This window comes from Nylanderia fulva, unplaced genomic scaffold (assembly GCF_048542155.1).
Source record: "Nylanderia fulva isolate GAGA-0341 unplaced genomic scaffold, ASM4854215v1 Scaffold191, whole genome shotgun sequence".
Classification (NCBI taxonomy): domain Eukaryota; kingdom Metazoa; phylum Arthropoda; class Insecta; order Hymenoptera; family Formicidae; genus Nylanderia; species Nylanderia fulva.
Window position 1 is genome coordinate 34,203 of NW_028190173.1, and position 12,076 is coordinate 46,278.

The window sequence follows — 12,076 nt, forward strand, 5'->3', positions numbered from 1 at the left end:
TTTATAACAAACTATTAATCTGCTAATGATGAAAATCATTTCAAATTTGTGCAAAGCAAGATATTTCAAGATCGATTGATACGATTTTGTAGTAATCCGATATAATCAAAATCAATGTATATGGAAGCTTTTAACGTTTGAATTAAATCATTCGTAATATTGATTTTTTAACCGATAAAATATAACTTGTAAGATCAAAATATAAAAAACTAAAAATTAATACACTAAAATACTTAATTTGCAACACAAAATAAAAGTGCACTTGACAACAATTATTTTAAACATTTATTTATATCTTTCACATTTTTTATATTTTAACATTAAAACTAAAGCGGAACGAAAAAGTTTAAGGTTTTCTTTCGGAGCTAGAGATACGTCTAGCCAATTCTTGATGAATGGTTCCGCTATTTTGATCCTTCGATGGCGAAACAATGCACGTTTCTTCCGTTATCGCAACTGCAGAATCACATGACTCCCTATCCACATCGCCCGGTGAAGCGTCTCTGACCAATCCGCGAAGTAGCATAGCGGCGCAAGGCCACGGAAATATCCTGTTTCAAATATATAAAATATACAAGGTGTCCGGTAATAATCGCCGCACATTCTGTGTGTAAGTAAAGCGAATTAAACCGATCCAGTCAGAACCCAGTAAGCAAGAAATATTTAATCAACATTTTATAATGTTGATTTTATATATTATAAATTTTCTAAACGTTATGATATAATGTTTTATAAATATATGTTTTAAATATTATTAATAAATATTCTAAAAAAATATTTTAACTGATGTTTTATAAATGTTTTAAAAATATTATTTAATAACATATATTGCTCAAAATATTAATAAAATATTTTAAAAACGTTAATTTTAATATTATCGAAATCTCTAAATCGATGTCAAAGTTTGTTCATAATGATGTTGCATACAATGTTAAAAACTATATACTTGCCAACAAAAATAACGCTGTAGCAATGATTTTTTGCTTACTGGGAAATGATCGATCAAAAAGACGTCGAATCGATATTGATTCGACCAATTCGGCATCGATTCGACATCAATTTAACGTTGATTCGACGTCGATTTATTTATCATTTCTGGCTGGGGAGCAGAAAAATTGTCTATAATTTTCTGATCTTTACAATAAATAACAATAATTTTAAAAATTAATTTTAAAAAATTGGTTTGAATATAAGCGCGCGACGAGGAAAAACCCAGTGAGAAATGATTGGTCGAATCGTCATCGATTCGACATCGATTCGATGAATTTGACATCGAACCGACAACGAATTGACGTCGATTCGATCATCATTTCTCACTGGGAATAGCCCAATGTTATGCATTTGCTAGACGCTCTAGAATTACCATAGACTTAAAAGATAGACTGCGCGTTCTTATGGTTTATGTGAAGCACAGACTGAAGGATAGACAGTGCATATAGCTCCTTGCACAATGCCAAGCAACAGGCAATAGGAATAAGAAATAGAAAATATCCACCAATAAAAGCAGAGAATAATATCTATCTCCTTTTCCGATTGGTTGATATTTTCTATTTCTTATTCCTATTGCCTGTTGCCTGGCCCTGGCATTGTGCAAGAATCTTAAGTCATGCTCTCTCTTTCGCACACCACAGAGAGTGGGGAGGAGAGTAATGAGGGGAACCATCCCCATCAACTCACGTGTTAGAAAGACACGACTTACGCTAGGGACCCTCTAAGAAGGGACTCGCCAAATGAATTGTTGACTGCGGATTGGTACTTTCAATTTGTGAAATATTTCCGCTTTGCTTTGCCCGCGCAATTTTTTCGAAATTGATAATTAAATAAGTCGTAATTCTTGAAGAATGCGTTTTTGGACTAACGTTTATGGGAATTTTTTTTATTCTTATGACGAACTCAATACAATTCCTGATTTCGACTAACTATTACAGGATCACTCTGTGTATTAAATACTTTTTTAAAACAATTATCTATTTTATAATTATCTTTATATCAATTGATTGGTCTCATTATTCCGTGCAAAAAAATATTAAGATATAATTACTGAAAACTGAATATTTTATAAGATATTTTACATTTTATGTAAAAAATTGTTAACTTCAAACCTTTATAACTCAAAAAGTACTTTATAAAAAATACTCTATTATAAGGTTTTGGAAAGTTCTGAGAAAACCTACAAATTTGTAAAAATAGGTAATTTCATTTAAGAAGTTGAAGGTGACTTTTACGTGACTTTCAAATGACTATTCAAGGTCAAATCAATAACACTATCTAATGTCCTCCTCAAAACTCTACAACTTTTGTTTGAACAACTTTTTTGTTTGAAATATTTTTTCGTATCTAAAGCCGTTTTTAAAATAAAGATCCCAGGTCAGACTTTAGAGACACCCTGTATACGTGGAAGCTATTAAGAAACTTGAAGAAATTGTGCAATTGTCCATTTTTAAAGTAATATAGATTAAGCATTTTTATTATTTGATTGAATATGATAGCCAAGCATGCGATGTTTAGATTCTTTCTATAAAGACTTTCCACTAGAGATTCTATTATAAAAGTTTGGCTACGATTGGATGGTCGTCATCATCGATATGTGATATTGAGCTAAACATGGAGTCGAAACCGTGTAAATAGATATAAAAAGAAACAAAACAATAAAGTCGTTCAGCAAACAGTAATATTATATGTGTCAGATGCGGTAAGGCTACTAGTTCTTACATTGAAGATGAATGCACAGTTCAAATTCTTTTTTGCATTAACTGCAGAAGATTCAAACTCAAAGAGTTGGACTATAAGACCCCTTCCTGTCCCATTTTCTTTAAATAAAAATTAATCAAACTATGGCCTTTCACAATATCTCTCACACTGAAGTGAGGTTGCTCAATGTCGATGGTGTGGAAATCACACTCCACACACAGACACACCGACATTGAGCAACCTCACTTCAGTGTGGCCTCGTTTTCTGTATGGGATATCCCTCTATCTCGGTGAATTCTTTCCGCAACTCTCTAATCATAATAACAAATCCTCTTATGCTCATGTAGTCCAAAAAATTACCTTTCCCTCCTTCCACCTCAATTATCATCTCCTTCTAAATTCTCTGTTAACTACCACGCTATTTCATTAATTCCTATTTACCGCATCATCCCTATTTACAATACTTTTCCATCTTTTCTCTCCAATAATATTAAAGGAAATCAGAAAAGGATCGTTGATGGAGGATAACAGCTTGGAACCCATTTCTGCCTCCATTAGCTTCTTTGATCATAATTTTGTGGGCAACCTCTCCTCCTCTTTCTCACTTCTCCCATACTTCATCATCCTCGTTTAATAAAGATTCTAAATCTGATTATAATAAGGAAAAATAACAATAATTATTACAACATAATAAACATGAAAAATATAAACAAAAGGCTCGTATATTGCAACGCAAAAGAATTTGTTAATATTGACCAACTTAATATATATTACAACTAAACTAATAATTTCTTTTCGAATAGTAATTCCAACTGACTTATTTCTGACAATAATACTACTATCTATATACAATTTTTATTTTATTTTAGTTAAGATAATAACCTCTCTTTAAAAAAGTCACAATCAGAAATCCTAATAAATTGGATATCCGAGTATAAAAAAAAATTAACTCAATTAAACCAATTTACCGACACATCTTATCTAAAATAGTGATGAGAATTAATATTTAATCGCCAGTGAAAATAAAAATAAAAAATAATAAAATTTTTAATTTAACCAATAACTGGCTTAAGTTACTAATATTCATTTATAAATTAAAACACAACGATCAGTGTTGGACTATATGATCCTAATCACATGTTAAATTCAATTCGTTTAGTAAAACGATTATTTGTAATTTATGATTTATTAACAACACTTGAAAAAGACTAAATTTAATGGTCGCAACGTTGTATTTTTAATTAATGTGTTATTAATTAATAAAGGAATATTAGTAACTTAAGCCAGTTATTGATCGAATTAAGAATTTTATTATTTTTTATTGAAATAGGTTTCACTTTTCTCAATAAGGCTGATCTTGTTTAAGCTTTTATTATAATATTTTATAATATTTTTATACTACTTATGAGACTTTCTAATATACTCCGAGGAATTGTCATTTTCTACCAAAAAGCATTTTACGTATCACCTTTCTTCTGTATGAATTAAATATTAATATTGCTATTCTATGCGAAACAAGAATACTGGATAACAAATCCAATTTTTCTTTATCACAAATTATTTACTTATAACCGTAATATGGTGGACCTAACCACGAGTTGGTGGAGTAGCCATTTTAATAAGAAACGAGCTTAGATTCCTACCAATCAAAGATGCCCGCATTGATGACATATACCAAAGAAACAACATTGAATTAATCCTTAGTCCTTAAAGGAGAATGTACAGGGTGTATAAAAATTATTAGTTGCCACTTCGTTAGCTAATTCTTCTGTTCATGTTCGGCAAAGATCATCCCTAACATGGGCCAACAAAATTTGTCAAAATTTATATTGCATGAAAAAGATCTACTCATTGAAAGGATTAATAGGCCGTATGTGTGTCCTTATAAGTGAAAAAAATCATGAAGTTAAAAATAATTAGGATATGTGATTTTGTCACAAATATTGATGAGAGAAGCTCAATAAATTGAACGTCACAAGATAATCCATAATTTTTCTAACATTTCTTTAACTTGTTAATTTAACGTTTTGGGTTACCTATAAGGACACGTTTGCGACCTATGGTTCCTCTGAGACTTTTGATTCTCTCAATGAGTAGATTTTTTTGCGCAATAAAAAATTTTGACAAATTTTGTGGGGCCATATTGGGGGTGATTTTTGCCGAACATGAACAGGAGAATTAGCTAACGAAGTGGTGACTAATAATTTTTATACACCCTGTACAAATCTGACTATCGGTGTCCATGAATAATATATTAGTGTTCTTAGATAGATCTCGTTTAATGGAACAAAAGTTGTGATGGTCATAACTTTATTGGTGCATGAGATTAAGAGTTACAAAGCAAATACGAAAATGTTACTACAAAAGTGGATTATTTGCAACGAAAGTCACTTTTTCGTGGTGATGAGAAGCAACAGGCTTAAGAAAATATCTTTGAACTGTATCTGAGCCTGGCAAAATGCTCTTTAAAAACTGAAATCATCATAGCAGATAATTCATACATTAATCAGCTAGATCAGGGATATCAGCATTTTTTCGCCTTTATTATTATGTTTTACATAGATGCAAGTTGTCATTACTTAATAGGTGTTAGATTACTCTTTTGATAGATTTGACATTATCTAGTGCGTATTAGAACTCAAAAGAAGGATTTCATAAAATATTTTCATATTTTTTAAAATTTATTTTGTGTTTGTTCTAAAAAATTGTGAACGTCACATCTGACAGTTACGACCTATTTTTCAAATTCTTCAGATGTAATATTGTCAGAAAATATATTTTAATCTATACTTTTAGTCTGGTAGTTGAAATTTTTATAGAATTTTATTACATTTTTTTCGTATTTACTCTGAAACTCTTGACCTCCATGTATCAATCGAGTTATGATCATTACTTAAATAACAAAAATATAAATACAATAAAAGATCGGCTCGAATAATAATAATATATAATCAAAATAAGTAAAACAAGTGGGCCTTTCTTTGAGCAAAATTTAAAAAAAGTTAATTTATCAATAATGTAAATAATGTAATTTATAAGATCAAATGTAAGAATGTACTGCATCATATGTGGGTCAGACGGGGAGACAGTTGCAAACAAAAATCCACAACATTCAACGAATAAAAGACGGCATCCATCTATGCATTTGGTTATAACCCAGCATATTGTAGATGAAAAACATGATATGGATTGGGAAAATACCCAGATTCTAGATTTTGAAAAAAATTATTATAAAAGATTACTTTCAGAAACAATACATATCAAACCACAAAAAATGGGTTAAATGCTACAGAGGACAGCGAATATCTGGAGTACTCGTATTTTCTCTTACTTAATTGTATACGCGAATGTCAAATATAATGTTGACAACGGTCTTTTGTCGGTTTTCTTACATTTATATAAATACGACTTAGCTGACGAATAAATTTCATTATTAGTAAGACCTCGATATGGTTCGTTACATCCGGACTTTAATAATATATGAGAATTTTTATATATATCGAACAACAATGTATACTATTTAAGTTTTAATTGTTATGACTAATAAGTTGTTTGTGAGTTATGTACGTTTTTATAAAGATGTTGCACACATTTACATATTAATTTTAAAGGTAATATTTATAAATTTTATTCACAAAGTGATGTATCGTTTAAATTTTAACAAATTTTGTTTGTAATTCAATTTGTAGTATTTCGTAAGGATTAGCGGCTGAAGATGACATAAATAAATGTTCGAAACGTTCCGCAGTGTATGATTTGTCAACAATAAATTAATTTTTTTTAAATTTTGCTCGAAAAAAGGCCCACTTGTTTTACTTATTTTGATTATATGCCATTACTTCACTTTTGTTCTACTAGACTAGACTATCTAACCCATCCCATTGATGGACACCGATAGCCATTTCTCTCCTATGATTTTGGGAATTTTTCTTTAGTTTAAAGATTTGGTTTAAGGATTTATATATTTACATCTGCTCCCTTTACAGCCCTCTCCCCAGAAATAGAAATAACATATCAAATCCGAGAGCCTGAGAAAACATCTTATTTTATCTTTCTAACATTTTATCCTACAGTCTTACGTACAGGTCTTGAAATAAAGTTGAATTTTGAGAATAGAAATTAGCATCTTAACTGGCCATGTTCTTAATACTTAGGATTGCCACTATCGAGTGTGTCACTACTATCGAGGGAAGTATGGAAGCGAAATAACGCATTTGATGTGTTTTGTCATTAACGTATGAATATCATATGTTAATGTGTTTTGTTTTTGTTTTTTCATAAAAAATTTGAAGTTTAAATAATAATGAGATGTATAGTACCACGATGCCAAACGGGCTTTAAAATGTGAAGAAAGTATTCCGTTTTTAAAGCCATCAAATAGTGAAAAACGTGAAAAATGGCTAATTGCAATTCCTGACATTATTCAATTAAAGTAAATGCATTTTGTTTGCGAAAAGCATTTTGAGGAGCGATACATCCTTAAAAAGTGGATAAAATACGCATGCACATTCTGCTTTCCTCGATTGCTGCGCCACTCTGTGAGCACAAGTCGAAATAATTTTGAGATCGACAAGCGAACCATTTTCAGGACCTGTATGTAAGATCGTATTTGATTCTATTATTATTGGAAGTGATTTTTAGAAAAAAATATATCTTATGATCTAACTATATACAAGGTCCCAATATAGAAGGCGGAAAATTGGAATTAGCCATCTCTAACAATAATCTAATATGTTTAAACAACGGAGAACCTACGTGGATTTCCTTCAACTATTCATCAGCTTCCTCATTAGATACCATTCTAGTTTCTCCCACGATTGACAACAAACAATACTTATTTCGAAAAACTAACTTTTGAAACATCAAACATTGATTGGCATTTATTCCAGACTAAATGCGTTCAATTATCTTCTGATCAATCAATTTTCAACGGAGTTTTCAATTCTTCCTATAATAGATTGATAAGTGTTATTTATGATGCAAAAGCTGGAACGCACTACTAAACACTCTAGAAATAAGACTTGTAAAAAAATTCCTGCAATTTGATGGGACGAATGTAACTCAGCCATTTAAAACAAAAGGCTCTTATTTAAAAATTTTAAACATTCCCCTACATAATTTAAATAATTATTATAAAGCAGGTAAAGATGCCTGAAAAATTTTATAAAAACAAAAGAAAAAGAAATGCTCCTTCCAAGAATTCTGTTCTTTGTTATCATTTGGTACTCCTATCAATAAAGTATGGAAAGTTATTACAGCATTCTTCACGAGAAACCAATAATATAAGACAATTATAATCACTTTAGCATAAATAAAGAAGCATTTAATCAAGCATTTAACAAGATTGCTCGCCCTAGTTCTCCTTATCTTATTGATGCTAACAACCTAGAAGAAATTAGTAATATAGAATTTACCAGAGATGAAATAGATAACAACATCCTTACAATCATCCCTTTTACAATCATAGGATATAAAAAAGTCATAGTGTCGCTCAAGATTAATTCTGCTTTTGGATCCGACCTCATTTCGAATAAGATTATTAAAAGATGTCCTCTTGAACTGCATATATTGATTTTATTTTTGTTTAATAATGGCTCTTTTTCGCACCAATAGAATAACTACTTTTCATTCCGAAATCGAGAAATAACAAAAATTTCTTGAGACTTATCTCTTTGGCAAATTTATACAAAATAATTTATACAAAGTTTTTGAAAAGTTGATTATCAAAAAAATTAAATAGTACCAAATATTAGCCTTCCACTATACATGGAAATAATTTAATTTAGATTTAGAATAATTTGGATTTAAAAGAAGATTCTGCACAGACAATAATGCAATTCTAATCGTAGATATTAGGATTGCTTACAACTTACAACTTTATATAGGTGCTGTGTTTTTAGATTTAATTGGTATCTTTGATAACGTCATTTCTGAGATCCTATTTATTGTAATTTTATCTAAATTTTAATTTGGTCTTCCTGCAAAAAAATATTAGATTTTATGAAAGTCACTACTTCTCATAGAAATCATTTAATTTCGCCTTCGGTATTAACCTACAACATCTAACTACAATTGGTCTACCCCAAGGGTAGTTTAGTACTACATCTAACCTACATCTAACTACAATTGGTCTACTCCAAGGGTTGTTTAATACTTACAAGGAAACGGTCGGAAGTGTCCCTCAGCGATTTTAATGAGCCTTGAATATGTTGTAGAATATTGAAAAATATTAAACTCGTGTTTTTTAGCGATGTATCTCGACGTTTAGGGGGTAAACCACCCCCTTGAAAAAATCAGTTTTTCTAATTCCTGAGCTAATACCGTCGAAACGATAAAAGATATAAAAAAAATTGCAATTGCATTGTAATAATATTAAATTGCATCATAGTTCACATTTGGTTATAAGTAAACACCAATCTGAATTTGAACATGATTTTGATTGGAATAAATTTAACATTTTACGGAAAAACATTTAAGAAAAAGAGAGTTAGCCGAAATGTTCTACATTAAAAAACTTAACAACATAAACTCACAGAAGGATACGGAGAATCTAAACGAGGTTTATAATAAAATAATTAAAGTCGTGTAAATATTTTTTTTTAAACATATTAGAATCTGACTATTCTTCGACGGGTTATGATGTTTAATCATGTTTAATTTTATATTGATTGACTTATATAATTTTAAGAAATGTTACTGACAACTATTGTATAATGATGCGTTAACTGTAACTTAATTTATTTGTATAATTCCTGTTTTTTATAATATTAATATGTGTATTTTCGTGAATTTTGTACTAATAATTATTTATGTAATAAAATATTTTTAGTGTTTTACTTGGAAAGGACCACAATCACACGGTCGAAACGTCGTGAAATTGAATAAATGATTTAGTCGCTAGTTTGGTCGATTATGTTCCATAACTCCTATATAAAAAAAATGTTTCAAATAAAAGTTTTATGGTTTTTAATGTTCTTTAAAACAATGTAATCAAATTTTTAAAAAATGTCAAGTTTTTCAAAAATGTCACATTTTTCTGCCCCTCTCCATAATTTGATTGCACAACGTAATTGAATATATAGGGTAATCTCTACGAATTTGTTGATATATTTCTGCAAATGTGAATATTTATAAAATAGTACAGAATATTTCTTATTTTTTATTTTTTTTTGTTATTTATTTGTTCAATATTTCTAAACAATCAGTTTAATATCTGAGTTCCCTGGATTGGGATCGCATTAGATAAAATTAAACTAATAAAAATAAGTAGTTCTAATGGCAATAGCCGCTTTTTGCGTTTATATAATCCCATGACTAAAATTTAAATGTGAGATAACTTCACGTGCGGCGCATAGCGGTACATGAAAGAACTGTCCCTAAGAGCACACATATCCGAAATACGTTCAAAAGACTTCCAGAGTATGTTGAGAGGATTTTTTAGCTATCCTCTGAATCTCCTTCGGATATATTGTGCTATTAGAGATGTGATATAATGTAGCAGTAATATTTTGCAATGTTTCCAATAAAATATTAATTAACTTATAATATTTGCATAATATTACTGCAATATATTTGTAATATGGCGTAATATGGAAATATTTATGCAATATTTTAACAATATTTTGTGCTGTAGGAGATATTCTTATAGGTAATCCTCCAGGTAATCCTCAGAAAAATTTAATCTGATTAATTATAAATATATATGTATATTTGAGATAATTTCGATCAAATAAAGATATTCTACGGAAATTTTATGTTATATGGGATTGGATATCCAAACTGGACATTCTATGGACATTTAAATATGATCCACTGATGGATGTCTCATATTAGATATACCATGGATGTTCATTTTATATTCACAAGACATTCTGTGCTACGTGGAGTCTTACTTAAGCTATACTAATTGAGAATATTTAATGGCAGAAATAATATTTTTTGGTTTTCTGATCAATTGTTCAGTTTTTTCTACAATTTTGTGTTTTAGCCGCCGTATTAAATCAGCTAGTGTTAATTTTTAAACGCGTCACAAGGCATTCAAAAGATTACACTGATACCTAAATTTTGAGCCGCCATAGTTATTTGAGCGAAAACTTTTCTAGTCGCAAACTGTTCGATTTCTCGTGGAATACCCTAGGTATAAAAATTGGAAATTCAGCCATAAAGGCATAGGATAATAAACATGTAGATAAACTGGCAAAAGAGTCATTGCACATTCAAGATTTTTTCAGTACAAATGTTTCTACTCAAAAAGTAGATATTTCTAATCGAAACACTTCAAAGTATATACATTATCGAAATATTTGTATCTTTCTAATTTGTTACTAAATTTAATTTAGCAGCCTGAAAAACTTAAAAACGTTTATTTCCATTGACATTGTCTCAATTTCCTTTAAAAAATTTCTTTTATTCACAAAGAATGGGCACCATATTTAATCAGCCATTTTGTATTTTTAAATTATGACAGATTTGAATTCGATAAAAAACCCTATAATACCTCAATCTTTTCAAAAAAATCGTCAAAAATATAACGTGAAAAATACCCCATATATACAAGGGGTTGTTTCTGCCCATAAAATCGCTTTTCCGCGGATAAAAAAAGTACGTGTTTATTATTTTGCATAGTTTTACAAGTGTGCAAAGTTTCATTAAAATTTGTAAGTGACAGTTGGGTACCTTTACTTGTTAGAGCTGTCAAAATAATTGTTCCGAAATAATGTTGAGTCCTTCAAGAACTTATAGTTATGATAAATAATTAGACGCAATATGTCTAGCTATTTTTAACTCGAACGTGGCTATTTGCAGATGGAAAAGCATTAATGATGCTGTTTATACACACTGGTCAAAAAAATTATTGCAACACGCAATGAATATCAAAATTTCGCATACATTCAAATAAGCGTATCTCCGCGAAAAATTATCATATTTAAAAAAAATTTTTTTGTTTTAAAGGGGAAAGTCTCTCTACTTTAAGAAACTTTTGTTCGATTTTGATTTTATTCTCTCCCTTTCTCTCTATCCCTTTAAAAAGTAAGGTGTATTTTTTTCAAAAAATTGCAAAATTTGACGAACTCAACGGGATAAAATAAATTTTTTTTCGCAAATCTTATCCAAATTTTCGTAAAATATGGACTTTTTCCTACAAATTAAAAAAAAGCAAAGTTCGTACGATTTGTTTGACAGAGTTACAGCATATCAAAGTTATCTATGCATTTTTGTGCAATTATTATCAGTATTAGCGATACCCGACGCGCACCAACGATGATTGCGCGACAAATTGCTAATAAAGATCTCCCTCACAGAATCAGTGATCAAATAATTAGAAGACGTTTACGTGAACGTGGTTTAAAATCGCGAGTTCAACATTTTTCTCTTCAAATGTATG

The 12,076-nt window shown here is 29.9% G+C and overlaps 1 protein-coding gene across 1 annotated transcript in view; it reads right to left on the reverse strand.

Annotated features, from left to right (window-relative positions):
- Positions 1–272: 272 nt before the first annotated feature.
- LOC114938881 (short-chain dehydrogenase/reductase family 16C member 6-like) overlaps positions 273–12,076 on the reverse strand; it is a 67,182-nt gene continuing 55,378 nt past the window's right edge. Inside the window, exon 8 of the mRNA XM_085481857.1 lies at positions 273–551. Coding sequence (XP_085337983.1) covers positions 347–551 — 205 coding nt within the window. The 3' untranslated portion in view covers positions 273–346. The remainder of the gene's footprint in view (positions 552–12,076) is intronic.